This window comes from Notothenia rossii (assembly GCF_949606895.1).
Source record: "Notothenia rossii genome assembly, chromosome: 11".
NCBI classification, from domain to species: Eukaryota; Metazoa; Chordata; class Actinopteri; order Perciformes; family Nototheniidae; genus Notothenia; species Notothenia rossii.
Genome location: NC_136910.1, coordinates 19,872,585 through 19,893,551, shown reverse-complemented (window position 1 = coordinate 19,893,551; position 20,967 = coordinate 19,872,585). Strand labels below are relative to the sequence as shown.

Below are 20,967 nucleotides of genomic sequence, written 5' to 3'. Positions count from 1 at the left end.
AAAGTATGAGCATAACAAATAAAGAAGTGTAATGTAAACATTTACATTATAATTATGATTATTTAATATATAAAGACTATATATTATTGAATTACAAGATTAGATATACTTTAGTTGATCTAAAATATTGATGTGTTCAAATGCTCTTCAAAACACAACTGAAAGTCCATGAAACTTGTCTTTCTGTATTTGTGAATGAAGCGCCATCTCCTGGTTAAAACCTGAAATTGAAAATCTGGCAACGCCCTCTTGGAAAATAGTGGGAGGGCTTAACATTCCTCTATACTGGTCTTTGGCTGGTGGTAGGCAGGAAGCTGTAAGCTGGAGTCCGAAATTCAGTGCTCCAACTGTATGGTGATTTGATGTATATGAATGCACCTGCCAATTGCCTGGTCAAGTTAGATGCTGCGTATCCCAATGCACTAAGATTTGTGACAAACTGTAAAGCATTAACACATCACTGTACCCTGTATGCAAGGACTGGTTTGCTTTCACTAACTGTACGGAGGCTCAGTCACTGGTATATTTTTATATAAAAAGCCATGTTAGGGAAACTTCCATCTTATATCTGCTCTCTGATCTCACGGAAAATTGTAAGTGGCTACTGCCTGAGATCGAATGCTGTTTTATTAAATGTGCAAACTGCTAGGACTGTCTTAGGGAAGACAGCTTTTAGATGCGCAGCTCCACTGTCATGGAATAGTCTGCAAATTAAATGGAAACTGAACAATCTGGGGCCACTAAATGTTTTTAAAGCTCGGTTGGATGCTACTCGATCGGAAGCTATTGGTACCTTTTTATGTGGATAATTATGTAAATGATGCTGTATGATGTCCTTTTGTTGTTCTATTTATGTTTTTATGTTTCATGTGGAACTACTTGAGCAGGTCTCCCTTGAAAATGGGATTCATCTTTATAAATAAAGGTTTGAAATGAAATGAAAAGTATTTTGGGAGCGGTTCGATGGTAGATTCCGACACCCTGAAGCCAGCGAAATCGACGCACCTCTCCGCGAACTGAAGCTTGTCCGGGTTCAACACGATGCCCGACCGGCCGACACGCGTCAGGAAGTCGATGGTCCTCCACCAGTGTTGCTCCAGGTCGGTGTCATAGTGGATGGTGTCATCCACACAACGTTCCTTGCGTTCATAGTCCGAGAGGACGGCGTCAAACCGACGGCGGTAGACATCCCCTGATGACAGGAAACCCTGTGGTGCCCTGGTGTAGCGCCAACAGCCGAAGGGTGTGATGAAGGTAGTGAGGTGGGGATCCGACTCACGCAGGGGGACACTGTGGTAGCTGTTCCAGGCGTCCGTGACGGTCTTCCAGGTGCCCTTCGGGACGCGGCGTGCAAGGTGGAACGGGGACTCAGTGGCGAAGGTCTCCCGTTGGCAGAACTTGTTGAGGGGGGAGAGGTCCACGGTCCTGGGGGGGAACCGTCGTGCTTCCGAGTGACTACCGTACGATGGCACCACGCCACTGGCTCACCGTATGGCACGCGTTCAATGACCCCAAGGGCTTCGTCCCGCAGGAGGTCATCGTGGACCCTCCGCTGCCAGTGTAGAGGCACTGTAGCCGCGGTGTGGCATGACTTAGGCGTAGCTGCGGGGTCCATGTGCATCTCGATAGGTGGCCCCTCCATGCATGGTAGTGTCCGATGGGGGCAAGTATTGAATGTCGACTAAGCATATCTCCCGAGTAGCCAACCTTTCATCCGGTTGCTGTTCTCTGGGGTACAAGGGAACGGCAGTGCTGCGGGGCGCGTCGGGGGAACCGTGCGCTGAGGACAGGAGCACTGGGCGTCCTGGGGGTCACCTGGCCCAACGCAGCCGCCGTTGGTTGACCTCGTCGCATTGACGGACAAGGGCTGGTCTGGCGTGTCAGCCGTGTCAGGGCTACGCCTGTCCTTGGGCCCCCCTGCAACGTCGTCCGACGGGAAGTTCACGGGCAAGAGACCGAGGTTGAGCAACGACTCGTAGGAGAGGTACATGGCCCGGACTGAGCTGCTCACGTATACCATGGAACGGCAGGATGTAACACGCCCCCCGCTGGTGGCTAAATCCATGAAACGTCAATAGAGCAATGACGAGTGCTTCAGACAAGTCTTCGGATTCCAACTCGCAGCCGGGGGCAGGGCATCCAACAACGACCATGGTGTCGTCATGAAGAAACACACTCCTCAATGTCAGTTTCGGTAGTTTATTGACAAGGATGACGACACCCTGAAACAGAGCAATGCAGCAAGATAAGCTGACAAAGTACTACATTCATGCATGTCATCACCAACACAACACAAATATATACAACGACACAAAGTATAGACAAACCAAACAATAGTGGAAACAATCCTACATGAATGAGTGGATGAACGTCTCAACTCGAGGCGGAGTGAAGGAACAACGTTCAAACTAAAATGGCCGCTCGGCACTACCGGGTCAGAGCACGGCATATCCGGTCAGCGACAGCAGTGAGACGCTGCCCTCTAGTGGCCGGCGATAAACTCTTCACTATACACAAAAATGCGAGGAGTCAGGAAATATCCGAACGCTATTTCCTTTGTTTCGGGATGATGGGTACGTGGAAGTATGCATTCTTCAGGTGGAAGTGAACCAGTCGTCCTGGTGAACACATTCCGGCACCTGCTTTTCTTCCCCTTGAGGAACCCTGGAAATAGCCTCTTTCAACAGGAGTTCCTGCAGCTCTGATTGGAGCGCAAGACATAGCTTCTGGGAGGACAGGAGTGTTTCCTGTATCCCATTGAACTGTGGGGGTGGGGGGAGAGGCGAACTGCAGGGCGTATCCTCTGCTGCTCAGCCTGCTCATCCATCTGTCCATCAGACACACGCGCTGCCACTCTGAGAAAAACTCTGAGAGCGGGCGCACGTGCTCGAGATGTGTTTTTGGTCCTCATGGTGACGAGCCACGCCAGAGCCCCTAGCACCGCTGACCATGAGGCAACCCAAGGTGTGCTTGAACTGAAAGGGCTGCGCGGGGGCCTCCACACGCTGCGTGTGTACGAGGCGTATCTCGGACAGAGGAATGCCGCAAACTCTGTAGTTTATTAACCAACAGGTTAAAACCAGGCTTCTGCAGAGAGCCCAGCTGTCTACTAATCAACAGATTAGTGGCAGCCGGTTAAATTAGCGAGCTCTGAAATGTATTAACCGACAGGTTAAAACCAGGCTTTAGCAACGCGCCCTGCTGGCTATTAACCGACAGGTTATAGGCAGTTTACACAGGGTGGGAGACATGTGAGAACCACTTGATACTGATGACTCAGACAAAAAGTTGGAAAATAAACTGCTTTTATTCTCCTTACAATCCCCCCCCCCAAACGTCCTGGAAGCGTGGCCAGATCGGGTCACTCCTGACCGTCTGCACCCGCGAAAAGTCATTATGAAACCAGAGCCACATTAGGGACAATCTCTCACACAATTGTTACTCATGTTTACTCTGCAATTAAAGTGTCTCTTGTGCTTCAGTAACGGGGTGCTGAAGAAAAGAGGGGAGCAGATTGTCGGGCCTCCTTCCTATTTATACCGGAAGGGAGCCGAGGGTGGGGCCCACCTTGCGGGTGGGCGTGGACTACAAATGTTTCAGTGCTGCGCGAGTGCGCAGGGGGATTACCCAATAGCGATAGCCTTAGAGGGCGAAGCCATAAACGAAATAGAACTCGACTTGAGCTCCGCCACCGCCATGATAGTCTTGTTAGTAAACACAAACACGCCCACAGCGCGTCTCCGCATGTGACACAGGAAGTATCTAAGTAAATTTACTCAAGTACTGTACTTAAGCCGTACATACCCGTACACATGCCGCAGTTTTTGCGTGGCTGTGTCTTTAGCATAGGGTCTTTAGTTGTAAGCCCAGTGGCGATCTGTTCATCTGTCATACTGATGTTATTAATAAACAAGAATACAGTTTGAAAGGGGAGTGATTTGTAAAATATTCATAAAGAAAAATAAAATCTGCTTACAGTTCAGTTTGGTGTTGAGAGATGTATCCATAGATCTCTTAATGTTGCTCTCAAAGTGCACCAGATTGATGCTTTTAACTTCAACATTTAAAAGAAAATCTTCCTGGGAGAGCATGCCCCCGGACCCCCCTAGAGGAGGTTAGATCCCCCCCGACTTAAATCTTGTTGTTCACATGGATAGGAAACTAAATACATTTGCACACATCTTGTGTCCATATCTTTCTGTTTTGGTGCTCATGGTAAAATATCTGGATTAAGAGGATGCTTTTTCTTTGCACAGCATGAAAGAAAGGCGAAATGAATGGGCTGTGATTTTAGTTTTTTTAAGCAGAGGTTGAGTTCAATATTTGGTACGGCCCTAGAAGGATGTTGTCAAAATTGAAATGGCCCTTGAGAGGAAAAAGGTCAAGTACTCTTCAAATAATTAGGGCATTTGCATCAGGCTGACATCTAGTGGTCAACAGACACATTACAGCGGAGCCCTCACAGCAGAAGCACACCTCACAAACTTGAACAGCGCCAGAGCATGATTAGCTTCAAATGTATATTTAAAAAAGAGTTTGCACAATTAAAAAAAATTACTGCCACTATTTATGTAAACCAACTGTAACAGTTTTCGAAATGTCGAAGTTTATCAAAATGTAGAAACGCATAAACATCATTGATGGAATGTAACTAAAGGTGACCTATCATGCAAAATGCACTTTTGTACATCTTTTATACATGAATATGTGTCCCCGGTGTTCCAGGGAACTCACCAAGTGTCAGAAAACACAACCCTCTCTATTTTCCTCCATACCCAAATCTCTTAAAAAGGGGCTGCAACAGATCTGATACAGACTGATCCCGATTTGAACACTTCTGTGACTTCACAGAAGTGGCGCTACGGCTATTGGGCCAACTCCACCAATCAGGAGGAGAAAGCCACGGACATTGCCGTTCGAAAGCGCTGGAGACGCTGTAGTACATATGCCAGGCCTGTAGATGGTGCTGTTCTCACAGAATCAGCCCATGCAAAGACAGTGTTAAATTGAGCGAAATGAGGAATGGCTAAAATGGCTGATCTGTTTGGTATTTTGAAAAATAAAAAGTATAAATATGCCTTATACTTCAAATCAACTCAAATTCATACTCAACTTGTGTAATTTATACTAAACTACATATATTTGACACTTATAATTATGGATATGTTATTTTACTTTGTTCAGTCAGATGATCAATACGAAATACAAAAAAACTTGACGATGCATCAAAGGAGTATAAGTAGTTTAAAAGGAGCATTAATGCATCAATAATTATAATCCAGTAATATGATGTATTTCATTCTAAAATAGGCTACTCTGCATGATGATTATTTGTGGTACTTTGTATTGGATACTTTGGTACTTTTATACTCTAAACATGTTTGAATGGCTATTTGTACCCTGTGCTATCGCTAAACTTGGTGTCAACAGAACAGAAAGAGGTCATGCGGTTGTAACGATTAGAAGCACTTGGAATGTTTCAATGTCTTGGGAAATGTTTGTTTCGGTTTTGATTAGATTTTAGTTATCAAAGCAGAAGAGAAAAATAGGGCTAAACTAGATTGATCTTACTACAAGAAACTGGCCCAATTTTGGCAACTATCTTCCAATGAAAGTAGCTGGACAGCCTTTCCCTTCAGGACACTCAACAATTATCATTATGAATGTAAACATATCATCATGAAAGTAAACAACAGTAATGGGTTTTGTAAGTACTAAACTATACTAAGTACTACTATACAATTATTTAAAAAAAATACATGACATGCCCTAGCTTTAAAAAGTCCTTCAAAGTTACATAACAGAGTGTTTTTGTATTTATAAAAAACCCACATTACGATCCATTTGTTTCCAGATGTAAGTGCATAATGTAAAAGATACTTAATTACAAGTACAATTCCAGTATTTATTGTGTATCTTGATGTAAGTAAGTTGTATAAGCAGACTTTTTTTTCAAGTAAAAAAGTTAAAGTATATTCACATACAGATCGGTAACTGTAAGTGCTATTATTTATAATATTGGCTGCACATTAGCTTTGTTAGTCAAGCTATAGCAAATGTTAACTACACTTCATATCGTTTTTGTAGTTGAATCTATAAAATGGATAGATCAATTTGTTTAAAGTAATGTTCTGCATTAAAAGTTCTTATCAGTGGTGGAAGAAATACTCAGATATTTGACCTGTACTAACACTACAGTGTTAAACAGTGTTACTAGTAAAAGTCCTGCAATCAAACTCATAAAAGTATAGAGTTTCAGCGTCCAATATACTTTCAACTACCAAAAGTAAAAGTACTCATATGTTATATTATTGGAATGATGGGTGGAGCTCTGTTTAATGATTGTTAATACTGCTGGGAAGCTTAATCTATAATAGTACATATAATTCTAATTAGTTACTTGATCCTGTATGAGTTCACCATTGAGTTATCCCATAGGCAGATAGCTGCATGTCAGCTACAGATCCCCATCGGAGACCTCAGGGGCCCCCAGGTACAAAGAAACAAAGCATAGGCATGGATGAATCCGCCGAAGCGCTAGAAAGTAAAACTCAAATGATATAATGTCAGATTGAGGAGTTTGATATGAGACAAATCTGAGTTTGATGAATCCACTTAATGACAAAATGGGAACTCTTAGCACGGGAGGAGTTCAAAAAAAGTCTGTTAAAGAAGAAGACAAAAAAAAGGAATCCCACCTCCCCTTCCTCGCCTCTGAATGGACTAACCCACTGGTTCACATGGCACCCTCCCCCCGTGTGTGTGTGTGTGTGTGTGTGTGTGTGTGTGTGTGTGTGTGTGTGTGTGTGTGTGTGTGTGTGTGTGTGTGTGTGTGTGTGTGTGTGTGTGCGTGTGTGTGTGTGTGTGTGTGTGTGTGTGTGTGTGTGTGTGTGTGTGTTGTTTTTGCCTTATATAGTGCAGAGTTATCCAGTTGCTCTGCCTTGGGACCGAGAGATTAGAGTGCAGCCACACTATCTGCCCGTCTTTATTCCCCTGTTTGAATAAGAAGCCCAAGAAGAGCTTCTCTGCTCCACAGCATCTACTTCTATCCAGTCAGGCAGCACAAGAGTCAAAATGAACGGCACGACTGATGAGAACTACGAGCCCGCTGCCTTTAATGACGGCTCCTTCATGTTTACCTCGGAGTCTGTGGGAGAGGGGCACCCTGGTGAGTAGAGGACCCCCTCTCTGTGCTGATGCTGCAGGATGTGAATGAGGAGTAGTGGTGTTCGACACTTTTATGTTTCACTGATCATTGATGACTCTGAGGAATGTGAAAAAAGCCTGACTGGTGCATGGAGGCACTGTACCAGAAAAAGTAGTTTGAAGAGCCAGACAACTCTGATTTAGAGCATGGATCCTGGACTTTATGGATAAATCTTGCATGGAAGCTACACATTATATTAAGAGTTCACAAGTGCAAACTATGGGTAACATTAAACGTTGCTTTGCTTCAATTAAAACTTAGTTCACTGAACTTAACTTGAATAGTTCGTTTGAAGTCATCAAGGTCACTAAACTAAGTATATTAATACTCAACAACTCCTGCTGTTCACATTATGCTGAGTGTCAAGAGTCAGTTGGTCATTTGACACGATGAACTTACAACCGCAGCTGCTCATGTAGGAGTCACGTTTTAACAGTTATTACAAAACACTGATCCTAAATCATTCAGGGACTCAGTAGTATCATAACATAGGTTTATTGACCCACAGGAAGCCAGTGCAAAGACTAGAGAACTGCAGCTGTTTGGTTGAATGGTTTAAAAACAACCAAATTCAATACATTCTGCTGAAATCACATTTTGCTGAAATCACAAGTCTCACTGTACTTGTGATTTAGATCACATGCATTGAGTGATCTAAAGTTGACCCACTATCTTTTTAGCTCTTTAGACATGCATATGGCACTGTTGCACATTCCTAGGTCATCACATTCCCATCCTATAGGGGAGACTAAAACAGGGAACTGTAGTATTAGAATATGTGACTAAGCCAAAGTGTAATTATTAGGCCAAAAAGCAGAGAGAGAAAAGTAAACTGTATGCCAGTCAAATGTACCCTACTGCTATAGGATGTTATGGTAGAACACCTTTCTCACGGTTACAAAATATAGTGCATTAACATGACTACTGGTGATGAGACATGACACAGCATTAGCCCTGATTTCCAAAGCAAAATATATGTGTATTTTCTATGAAAATGTGCAGCTTACTAACAATAAAAAAAGGATCAAATGACACCACAGTATTATTAGGCAACAGAAAGTTAATAAACCTGTCACTTTAACAGCAGAATAAAACAACAAAGCAACAACACAGAAATGTATAGATAACTCGACAGCGGCTGTAGCCACAAAAGCACACATTAAATCAAAAATGATATGCTGCACAGTTTGCACACACCTATAATACAACACAAATCTTTGTTGTTAGAATTACCTGTCTCATGTTGTTCTCTTGTCCATCATAAATTCCTCCTCACTCTGCTCCAGGTTCAGCTTCTCAGCTCGTTCATCCTCAGTCCGGCTCACTGCGCTCCTTAAAGTTTCATGCATTTTATCTTAATCTTAATGACATTAATGTCACAAAATATAAATTATGTCTCTCACCGAAAGTAAACTTCTAAAGAAAACATAGAGGGTGGGTACTGGAGCATCCGTCCGGAACAAATAAGCATGTTAGCAAGCTTTAGCTAGCGCTAGCTTGCACCTGTTGCTTACGCATTATTTTGGTGCGTTTGATATGCGTCACTGCTTTCCCGCCAGGTGAATCTCCTCAGGTGATAACCAAGGACAGACAGACAGACAGACAGACAGACAGACAGACAGACAGACAGACAGACAGACAGACAGACAGACAGACAGACAGACAGACAGACAGACAGACAGACAACTTTATTCTGTAGGCCTAATATGTAGGCTACAGTAATTTAATTACAACGTTGTTACAGGCGTACTGTAGGCACACTTCATATTTGTTACTTCCAACCTTGGTTTATATTTATAGCGTATGGTTTCTGTATGCACTTTCTTCTACAATGGTGCCAGAGGTTATTTACTCAAGTAGATTTAGTAATAGCCTACCACCAACCACCCTTGTTGTTAAATACAAAAAAAGATGTCTGTAACTTAGTTCTGAAGACCTGTACATCCAAAACCGAAATCAAAAGATCATTGTTTAATATATATTTAATTATTAAATGAAATGTACATGTTCAAAAATATGTATTTATCTTGAAATAATAGTAGATTGCTGCACTAGAAATATATTTCATAAATTAAACTATATTTTCCAAAGAAAAGGATTTTTTTTAAACTGGAAAACTCCAATAGCTTTTTAAAAAAGTTGTCAGATGTGATGCAAGGAAAGTACAATACGCAATTTGCTGAAGTGGAAGTAACAGAAGGGAAAAGAGTTTAAGTGAAGCTGGTGACAGTGTGGTGGTGCTTTGATTATCTGATGGAGTTACAGTGTTGCATATCACCAAGCCAGGCTATTCCTGGGGCTGTAGCTCCTAACAGGAGTGATGTGTAGTCCTCTGGATAGGTGAAATATGATACTTCAGGTTCTGCCCAGATGAGAAATGTGTGACATGTGCAGCAGAAGGTAACACGAGGAAAACAACCTAGCATAGTAGCAATTAACCATGTAATGAAACCAATTGTTTTCCAGATAAGATATGTGACCAGATCAGTGATGCTGTGCTGGATGCTCACCTGAAGCAGGACCCGGATGCCAAAGTGGCCTGTGGTGAGTAACAATGTGTTTCTCTCCAGCAGAGAGAAGAAGAGTGCAAATAAAAAAGGATTGTATTTCCTCATATCACTACATGAGTTTATCTTATCCTCCAAATGTTAGTTAATTAGCAACATGACAAAAAAGTACATGTAAATTATGATTTTACTTTTCTGTTGCTGACGAAAATGGTTGTTGCAACTACAAAAAGGAACAGATAAATAGACAAAAGTAAAAAAAATAATAACAAGAACTGCTTTTTAAAACTGAACAGGATAACGTTCACTATATCTCGTGTCAACAGAAGGAGTTTCCAAACTTTAATGTTGCTGGAAAATGCACAAAGTTCTTTCTTATCAGGATGAAAATGCACTGTAACATATGCTTTGTAACATATGCTTTGGAACAGAGACGGTGTGTAAAACCGGCATGGTGCTGCTTTGTGGTGAGATCACGTCCCGAGCCAACGTGGACTACCAGAAGGTGGTGAGGGAAACCATCCGGAACATCGGGTATGACAACTCAGACAAAGGTGAGTGGAACCAAATGTTTAATCTCTGCACATGTCCCTAAACCACTTACTTTGATGCATCGCTGCATGCATAAACATGAACCAAACAATAGGTCAGTCGTTTTTTTTATATAAAAGCAAGTTAACTCTGGATGTCCACCTCCCAGGCTTTGATTATAAGACCTGCAACGTGCTGGTGGCCCTGGAGCAGCAGTCCCCTGACATCGCCCAGGGAGTTCATATTGATCGTCTGGAGAATGACATTGGAGCTGGAGACCAGGTAAAAAAAACACTACACTTTTTTTTGCACACACACTCTTATTTCAATTTGGGAAACTTAAAAAATCCAAAATGCTTCTCACAGTAATACACAAAGAGACAAAAAAAATACTGAATCATAGTTCATGTACAGCTTTTTTATTTAAAGTAAAGTAAAATCTTTATTCAAATAAAAAATACAATACTACACTACAAAATAACTCATATACAAGTTCTGCATTCAAGTAAAAGTACTAACATCTAAATATACCTAAGTAAACAAAAGTTAAACTACTTATGCAGGATTATATCACTGTTTTGTTAGCTATTATGGATGTATCGTAAGTAACATTAATATTTCAGCTGTTAAGATGGTGTTATTTAAACTACTTTATCTACTGCTGGGTGATGATTAATAATCAAAATCTTCTAATACCAATCAAAGCTGTCAAATACATCTATTGAAGTGAATATACAATATTTACCCCCAAATTGTAATGAAGTAGAAGGATAAAGAACCTCAATGTTGTAAAAGATCAATACTTGAGTAAATGTAACTGGTTACACTTTGCCACTGTGGATACAACAAAGGTATTGATGACAACTTATTATTTTATCCTCTGGGAACAGGGTCTGATGTTTGGGTACGCTACAGATGAGACAGAGGAGTGCATGCCCCTCACCGTCGTCCTCGCACACAAACTCAACTCCAAGATGGCCGAACTGAGACGTAACGGGACCGTCCCCTGGCTCCGCCCGGATTCCAAGACACAGGTAGGATCCAAATCTCCAAATACATACTGAAAAAAGGAACATGACCACACTGTTGCAGTGGTGAAGCAATTATAAGTCAATGAGTAAAACGTCATACATTCCATGTAAAACAAAAAACTGTCCTTCTAACTCTATAAGAATAATCTGCCACAGTAAAGATTATCTTCCGAAAAAAAACAATGCAAGATTATTCAAACACAGATGCTATTTGCAGCTAAGCGTCTATAGTCAATAACGCTATTTGCTAAGCAGGGGCAAATAGAAACAGTTTTAGGTAGGTACGTTTGAAAAACCGGCTCGAGATACATTTTGTGTTATATTCCATGGAACGCGCTTAACATCCCGATAGCAACGAATATCTTAAGTGCTTTGACAAAAAATCCATAAAAAAATGTAATCTGTGGGAAACCATAGCGCTGTAAAAAGCAGCCGGCCCGGCTAAAGTAACTGGATGGCCTACCTGCCTGTCAGCCTTCCATCTGTGCACAAATTTATCTCGTGCCCTCATTGGTCATGTGCGCGTTCGTGTGTGTTGGAGGAGGGGCTCTGTAAGGAAGGGGCAGATTTTTTCCGGCTGTGTATTTTCAAATTCTAGCTCACTCGAGCTGGTTTCTCCAAAATTATTTCATCTTACTTATTCATGCTTTCCCCACAATTCAAAGTATAATCTGGACAAGACACACAAGACTTCTAAAGAGTTTACAGTGTATACACAGACATTATGAACCTAAAAACATTGACAGATATGACAGTTAACCTGTTTATATTTTGGTTTTGCACCTTCTTACATTTACATTTTTATTCTTTCCTACTGAAACTACTGCACAAGTTCTATCTCTCATCCTTTTTGACAATGCTGAGTACTTAATTCCACTAACTACCCTTCTTAAAAGTCAGACGCTCATCCAAAAAATAAGCTAAGCATTCAGAGCTAAATTTGGACATCTTATCCAGAGATATCCAGGTTTGAGAGTAAGTCGAGACGCTGGTTTTCACTATGTGTATCTCACTAGTAAGTGGGGCAGTGGTAGTGACCTCCAGAAAGTGCAACCAGAGCACGCTGGTATGGTATGTGCGTGTATCAAATCGGTTCTTTGAATCGCTCGGCACACACTCTTAAGATTTACAGTCCTCCATTTGGAAAGGCTCAAATAAAAAAGAGCAATATTATCAATAGATAAAAAAACAGAATTAAAATCAGTTAACATGTCTTAACACTGTTAATTGTATCCCAATTTGAACATGACACAATAGTTTGACTGTAAATTAATTAATTAAAGATGAACTTTTTTACTCATGCAAAGAAAGCAAAACAAATTAGTTTTAAAATTCAGCATAACAAATCCTAAAATAAAGCATAAGAAACATACATATACACAAGAAGGAAGGAAGAAATAGTGTTGCTTTTATAAAAAGAAACTCTAAAGAAAAGATGAAAGATTAATAACAGACAGCCAGTATTTGAAGGCCATAGGGTTTCTGATCACAATTCAAAGAATGTTCCATATTTTGGATCCTAATGGCTAAAAATAGCATTCTCAAAAAGCAGCTGTGGAGGTTCAGATATAGTTCAGGATCATAAAAAGATTGTGTCATATAACAGGGTGCAAGGCCAAGAAAATAGCTTAAACCAACTCAAAGAAAAGCAGGTAGCTGGTGTTGGTTTTATATCTTCTCTCTTATATCTCCAGTAAACATACTAAAGCCTCTCCACTCCGATCCCCCCAGGTGACTGTGCACTACACCCAAGAGAACGGCGCTGTGATCCCCACGAGGGTTCACACTGTGGTGATCTCAGTGCAGCACGACGACGAAGTGTGCCTGGAGGAGCAGAAGGAGGTCCTGAAGGAAAAGGTCATCAAAGCTGTGGTCCCCTCCAAGTACCTGGACGAGAACACCGTCTACCACCTGCAGCCCAGCGGACGCTTTGTGATCGGGGGCCCCCAGGTAAAAGTCTTGAAAAAGACCACAAGCCAAAACGTGTTCCTGTGTATACTGTTAGCGCTGCTGGAGGTGATTTTAGACACTTGTTCTGCTTTTAAATCTTGGAAGAAGGCGAAGTTGGGAAACAATTCCTTACTCGAATATAACAACAGGCAAAAATGTTGTAGGTTTTTTATTATCTACCAGATCTATACATAACTTTACACAGCACAAGGATTGAATGATCTTATCTTACAGTATAATACATTCATATAACTTATTTTTACATTGAGATAGAAGAATAGTAACACGATTTTTGCATGAGCATCGGAAACAGTAGTTTGTGTTCCATAGAAATGTCAATTGTGAGTGATTTCTTTTGTCAGGGTGATGCTGGAGTGACGGGCAGGAAAATCATTGTGGACACATACGGTGGTTGGGGGGCTCACGGTGGGGGAGCTTTCTCTGGGAAGGACTGCACCAAAGTGGACCGCTCCGCTGCCTACGCTGCTCGCTGGGTGGCTAAATCTCTGGTGAAGGCCAAACTGTGCAGGAGGGTGCTGGTGCAGGTGAGAACTACAAATAAGTACACATTCACAGAAATATATTTAATGTGCTTTGCTGGAATAAATCCCATCAATACTGTATTGTATGTGGACTACCAGTCTTCAAAGTCTTACATTTGGTTGAGTGATTGTGTCTTAATTGTTATGAGGGTTCGGATGTCCACATCATTTTGGCCATATATATTGTGGTCCATTCAGGTGTTATAAGTCAAGATCTATAAAACAGATCACTGGCACTGTCTGGCAGATGAAAATCTATATATCACGTATATTTTCTTCCCTGTCTGTATTTTCAGGTGGCGTATGCGATCGGAGTGGCCCACCCTCTCTCCATCTCCCTCTTCACCTATGGCTCCTCTCAGCGGAGCGAGAAGGAGCTGCTGCAGGTCGTCAACAAAAACTTTGACCTCAGACCCGGCGTCATCGTCAGGTCAGCATTCAAACTGATAACATCTTATTTGTTGTAATATGCAGAGTGATAGTTGAATGATAAAATGTAACTATACTCAGTGGTAATAGAAGTTAAAATAGCAATACCAAAGTGTAGAAGTATTTTATTAGAAGGATTCAAAGGGTCACATATAAACCTGAGAGGTAAAGAGATCTTTAAAGGCAGAAGAAAGAGGTTGGATGTTGCATGTTGTATTGAAGAAGACATACAAATAGTATTCAAGTTAACTTGTCAGGAAATGTTTACTAAACTAATACCTCAAGAGAGAAGTGGGGTCATTTTTTCCTAGACTACTATACAATCTGATTCCTTTTTACAGCCAGAGCATTGTTCCCCTGTTCCACGCAGTACTTATATGATTGTACTTTGTTACTTTCCTCCTCTGACTGTTATTCAGATGGGTCATGTTTAACCTGTTAACATCTGATTTGATCTTTATTGTCATGCAGAGATCTGGACCTGAAGAGACCAATCTACCAGAAGACGGCCTGCTACGGACATTTTGGCAGGAAGGAGTTCCCCTGGGAGGTCCCAAAGAACCTCAACTTCTAGAGTATATGTGTGTCTGTGTGTGTGAGTGTGTCAGTGATGTATAGATAGCTGTCCATGTGACCCTGTAACCCAGTAAGAGAAAATCAGAGGGATGGGTCAGGGTGGGTGCAGATGATCTCCCGTGATTGGCCGAGCTGGAGAGGTTTCATCTGTACTTTATGACCCTTCAATAGTAACCTGAAATAAGAGCAGGCTATTTGGTATTTGTGTCCCATAGATTCAGTGTCAGTCACATGCCTGCAGTTTGTTTCACACATAAAGTGGTTGCTTGCAACTGTTTCTGCCCTAGAATAAGTGAATGACCAAATTTGAAGGGAGAGCAGCCATGCAAACGTTTTTAAACACTTCTAATGTCTTAAGAAAAATAACATTTGTTATTTTTTCAGTATTGATGTATACTGTACGATGCTGGTTTTAGTATTACTCCGTATGGTCTAAAGCCTTCTGGAAGATCTTAAAGTCATTACATACAGTAAAGAATGTAAGTGCCAAAAGTTTTATTTTTTAGCCTGAAATCAAATCTGTACCCTGAACATACTGTTTTGGCCCACGTTCAAGATAAAACAGATGTGACTTTAATGTTATATTAATTTCTTTTAAATCAAGAATGTATTCACGCAGACAAATGGACCCCTCAGAGGCAAGTGAGAAAAAAAGAATTCCGGTGACCCAATTTTAAAATCTGATCTAAATAGTTTTCTTTTCTATAAATATAACATAAAAACAGGTGACAAGAAGATTTGCTGAAATAATATTATTATTGTTTTATTTGTATCTGGGTCATTCTTTAAGTGTTTGTTATTGTAATACATATTCCGGCCCTCAGGAGGTGGAAGTGCACCCCCATGTTTTAAAAAGGACTAACTGTAGAATTAATGTTTTCTTCATGCTCTTTTGCAACACAGATAAATGTAGTGTGTGTTTGCAAGTTATGTAAAACCTATCCTAGGGAAACTTTTTTCCTCATCCGTTTCACAGATGAAACGTAAAAAATGAAAGAATCTTTTAAATATATTCTTACAAAATATTTTATTTCCTGTGATGTTTTGTCATAAACACAGGAGAGAATATTTTTGAGATAAAAAAAAATTGACAGAATTGTTTTCTCTCACTTGCATCTCAGGGCTTCCGTACGCTCCCTACCAAACAAAGACGAGATCAAAGAGGTTATACAGCAATATCTCCAAGAACTTAAAAATGTTAGTCTTTTAAAAGTTGTAAATCAGAACGATTTATTTGCTGCATGTATCTTAACATTTACTTTAGATATTTTGATTATAGTTGTCAGCAGTTTTAAGTGTGTTTGCTGGCTTTAAGCAGAGTGTCTGCAGGTGTTAGTTGGATAGGCTAAAGCAGGGGTGTCCAAACACATGGGCGGCTCATTAAAGGTGAGGAATATTGCCTGATAAGTTAAATTATTCTTGATTATTGAATATGCTTTAAGAAAATGTATTTCTTACATTTTACATATTTAAGAAGTACAATATAAGACAAGCAGAAGTTGTGTGTGTGGGCTATATTCTACTATACTTTTAGAATTTGCTGCATTCCAATTTAAAATGGAACACGGGCCGCAGTTGGCCCCCGCGCCGTAGTTTGGACACCTCTGTTCTAAAGCCTTAAACGCTACAGTGTTTAGAGCTTTAAGAAGTGAATTCACAAACTTCAACTATTCTGAATAGATAATTACATTTTCTTTATATCTATTTCTAAGTTGTACATTATTGGTAATAAACCAAATGACATGCAGACACTGAATCTAATCAAAATGACAACAATACATACCCAAAGACACTTCAAATGTTGGAAATATTAGATATTTTTGTTGCTTATTATTCCTTTTCGGTAAGAAGCTTGCTGGTGCATTTCTGCAGGTTGTATTGCCATACTGGATGAACTTAAACCTCTAAAGGTCTTAATTTATAGTTTTCATTGCTTGTTTTTTTTTTCTATTTAGGAATCAACGCACACACCTGTATCCCTAACATGCTATTATATTTCTTTTCCAAGGTACATGGTTTCATGTATTTTGGTACTAAGCCATCATGAAGTCAGAAACTATAAAAGATCCCGAGATTAATTAGATGAAGATTCAAATGTCAGAGATGTTTCACTTTACAGTTTTAAAAATCCTGACTGCTTCCTATACATTTTTAAAGAAAGCTGCAAGTTTAAGTTGATAATCAGAATAACAAAATTCAGTCTAAAGTCTTAATCATTTTTTTGGTACCACTTTACAATAAGACTAGCCTTATAAAGGATTCATAAAGGGTTTATAATTAGGTTATTAATTAGGTTGTAAACACTTTATTAATCATTAAGAACCATTTATAAACCAGTTCTAACAGTTTTCATACATCAACACAGGCTCACTATTTGGCAAGATGACTAAGCCTTATATTGGCTACCTAGCTTACTTTGTCTTCTTCATCAACCATCATCCTTGGTATCTGTTGTTCACTGAGTTGATTTCCCCCCCTTCCATCTTGATGTTTCTTGGCATCTCTTATGACCATTTATTAATGAGTTACTAACATTTATAATAAGGCTTAGCAGTACAGATAAATGTGGGCTCACTATTTGGCAAGCAACCAGTCACAGTTGCCCTGTTTATTTCATGTCTCATAAAAGCTTATTAATTATTTATAAAGTGTTCACAACCTAATTAATAAATTAATTACAAACTATTCGTAAATAAGGGTAGTCTTATTGTAAAGTGGTACTGTTTTTTTTCGTGTTAGTAGGAAATAAATGCACAAACCTGCATTCTGAACAGAATACCATATGTCCTTTAAACTCATTGTTTGAAATGAACAGCTAATTCTTTAGTTTTATATGAATTGACAATCCAAACTGTGAATTTCACTAATGCCTGCAAACATCTGCAAAGATTAGATTAGATGTTATCTATACTTGTTTTAAAAAGTTATAAAAATCAGAGGAAATGCTGTGAATCTGCCACCTTGTGCGGCACGTCTCCAATTCAAAATCTCACTCCTATAACAAATGCTGTGTCATTTGTCCTGGAAAATGATGTAAATATGATTTTTGAACAATAAAACATTTGAACAAGAGGCATTACATATTTCTTACTTTAATTATTTTGTTCTCTGCATACATTATTCTTGTAAAAGTATGTCTGCGTATTATCACAATACGGATAGTTTGGTCCCATTCAAACTGTAAAACTGTCATTGTTACTGAGAGCAATGATACATATCTTTGGAAAAGAGCTGATATAACAAAATATACAAAAGAGCTTTAATATGAGACAGCTACTCTGGCAATATCCCCATAAAAATTCACACAAAATGTTTCTTTGGATATCATAAAAAACTATAAAATAAACTGTTCAACATAGGGCAGATAAACCTGCTATAAAAATGATTATTTTTGGCACATGGTTACCTTTAGTCCATCCATTTTCTTTTGGAAAACTTTCCCTTACATTAGGCAAAAGCGGTTAATGTAACAAAAACTTCCTGAGTGTTTTTTACACGGAGCTCAGTGTTCTGAACATCTAAACATTCAAACAAACTGACGCCGCTACATCTGACGCGAGTTCAGGCGGTTCGGTCTGATGAAAGGCGACTTTGGCCAAGAATGCAGAGAGGCATTCTTACATTGAGAGAATTAAAACAAACATGTGTGTGTGTGTGTGTGTGTGTGTGTGTGTGTGTGTGTGTGTGTGTGTGTGTGTGTGTGTGTGTGTGTGTGTGTGTGTGTGTGTGTGTGTGTGTGTGTGTGTGTGTGTGTGTGTGTGTGTGTGTGTGTGTGTGTGTGTGTGTGTGTGTGTAGGTGAATCTCTGTCAGGGTTCAAAAGGCACTTGCATTATTGTGCAATGTTCTGCAGGTGTGACCTGCACATAAATTAAGCAAAGCAGGATACAAGTATTTGGTCACTGCTATGTGCAAGAGCATCCATAATCAGGTCCTCCATACAGTATGTGTCGTCCTTTGACCTCCAGGGATCCTGAAGCTTGTTCACACTGTGGTTACAGCATCGATAAACTCTCCGGCTGATGGTGGTTGGAGCCGCTGCTCACCTCTGTCTTGTGTCCAGATGTGGAGAAGCCGTCTACCCCCCCCCCTCCTCCTCCTCCTCCTCCGGACAGCACCATCAGTGTGTCCCCCGACATGTCCCCGAACTCAAAGGCAAAAGTCCCATAGAAGAGCATGATGAGCATGCAGTAGATCCACTCAAAGATGGCGGAGGCATGTTGCAGGGCGAAGCTCTCCTGGCAAAAGAAAACTCCACCTGGAGAGTCAAGGGTTAAGGAGAACAATGGCTGAAAAGCAGGAGGGAGACCATCTGCACATCTCTCTCTCACAGGAATATAAACATCCTCACACGGGATTTATGGATGTGTTCATTTAAGGCATCTATTTTCATATTTTTTATAAATAGAACATATATTACACTGAGGGTTGACAGTTTGATTTAGGGAAGGGGTGTAAGTGTTGTTTTTTTTCTCCAGCAGGGGGCCACGTCACACAATGTACCTACCCACCATATACTGAAGTACAATTTTGAGGTGAGTATTATCCTGGTATTAACGCTTTGTTACTTTATATTTCTACGTCAATATGTTTTGCAGGAAATGTTGTACTTTTTCATTCTTTTTTTGTATTTCTTTTATTGACATTTATTGAAATTTCTTATTTTAACATTAGATTTGAATCAGAATTCGTCTTTTCTCTCTACTTTTTCTATGCTTCCTTTGTCTTGTTTTAATTTCATTAATGCTTTAGATGAGTGGTTGAATTTTTTTTTTTTTAAAGATGGCTTTGCGCCGCTAGTGCATTTATTGAAGTGCCAGTATTGAAAGAGGGTAAATAGTCCCAGGACGGATTCGAACATTCTTCCCCGCATGGTGATTTAGTGTTCTTTTATTAAATGTCCTGTATTCTGTGTCCTGATTTTGTTTTAAAAGCACTGTGTTATTGCTATATCTGTATCTAGAGACATTTTGAAGAAACAACAGGGGGGAAATTATCTTTGAAACTCATGTCTTTCGATAATCTTGTCTTCTTTTTGTTAGGGGATAGTTTAACTGATGTCACACCTCAAAACTCACCAAGCAAGAGAAGAAAAATACAAATCGACATTTAACAATACCTAAAAAGACAAAGTTAGTGGACACACAGAATGTTGGCAGGATACTGAGCACCAGAGCGACGAGGGCCAGCAGGGCCATCCCCACCCGCAGGTGACCTATCCGATACTCCTCCTGGGTCTTAGCCAGTCTGTAGGTCAGAGCCGACTGCAGACACACAAACAGCATGCTGGAGGGGAAGGTCACTCCAGCGCCGACGTAATGGAGGACTTTGGCAAAATCCACCTGAGAGATAGACACAAAGAAACAGTTAAATTCCTCCACAGATACTTATTAACCTCCAGCGTGTTTTTTGTGAAATATCACAACAACTTTAAAATGTTTCAATTCCATTCTTAAGTCATTAACACAAATTCATGGTGCCCAGAGGCTGAATCTTAATCTCCTGTAAATGGCACCAAAAAAAAAAGTATAGTTCTTTGCTTCACATCCAATCACAGTGATGGCAGGACATTGATGATCGGACGTTGATATCTCTACAGTAGCTGAATGACTTTTGAATCATTCAGCTACTGTATTTAAAACAACCATTTCCGTTTGTTCTTTAGCAATCTGAACTGACAAGATATCCATTAGCAATCTCTTACAATGGGAACATAGGGATGACAACGTTAGCTTTGAGCTGAAAGTACCACTGTACTCTTGGTCTTGTTCTCTTTTTGATATAAAGTAATGTATATCTTCTTTATTCGACATAAACGCCTTACGTGCGTTGTATCATAATACATACAGTATCTGTTATGAGCTTATCTCTTTTACAAAACATTTGTGCTACTTATTTAAAAGAATTACACTTGTTTTCTAACCTTACAAATCTGTAAAAGGTTAACCCTCAACCTTAAAATGTAAACATAATCAAACAGTTTTTCTTGTGGCTTTTTACATTACATTGCATTTAGCTGACGCTTTTATACAAAGCGACTTACAATAAGTGTGTTCGACCATCAAAATACAAATTTGAAGAAAACAGAATCATGTAAGTTCATCAGGTTTCATAGAGCTAAAATATTTCAAGTGCTACTCAACTGGCTTTAGATAAGCCAGTCCTTTTTTAGTATATAAGTGCTTTGTAAGTAATT

At 40.0% G+C, this 20,967-nt stretch overlaps 2 protein-coding genes and 1 long non-coding RNA gene across 3 annotated transcripts in view; 2 read left to right on the top strand and 1 right to left on the bottom strand.

The window, feature by feature from the left end:
• Positions 1-6,891: 6,891 nt before the first annotated feature.
• LOC307024103 (S-adenosylmethionine synthase-like) lies at positions 6,892-17,845 on the top strand. The gene is made up of 9 exons (XM_079657929.1): positions 6,892-7,168; positions 9,674-9,751; positions 10,146-10,268; positions 10,415-10,527; positions 11,136-11,279; positions 13,008-13,226; positions 13,589-13,771; positions 14,065-14,198; positions 14,669-17,845. Exons 1-9 carry the CDS (start codon positions 7,075-7,077, stop codon positions 14,769-14,771), a joined length of 1,191 nt encoding a protein of 396 aa, XP_079514055.1. The 5' UTR covers positions 6,892-7,074; the 3' UTR covers positions 14,772-17,845.
• LOC307024104 (transmembrane protein 150A-like) overlaps positions 15,861-20,967 on the bottom strand; it is a 31,175-nt gene continuing 26,068 nt past the window's right edge. Inside the window, exons 7-8 of the mRNA XM_079657930.1 lie at positions 19,936-20,113; positions 15,861-19,029 (exon numbers count right to left, since the gene is read on the bottom strand). Of these exons, the coding sequence (XP_079514056.1) occupies positions 18,767-19,029; positions 19,936-20,113 (441 nt within the window). The 3' untranslated portion in view covers positions 15,861-18,766. The remainder of the gene's footprint in view (positions 19,030-19,935; positions 20,114-20,967) is intronic.
• The window catches only part of LOC307024109, a 6,197-nt gene continuing 4,242 nt past the window's right edge, over positions 19,013-20,967 (top strand). Inside the window, exons 1-2 of the long non-coding RNA XR_013803838.1 lie at positions 19,013-19,150; positions 19,250-19,306. This is a non-coding gene — a long non-coding RNA (uncharacterized lncRNA). The remainder of the gene's footprint in view (positions 19,151-19,249; positions 19,307-20,967) is intronic.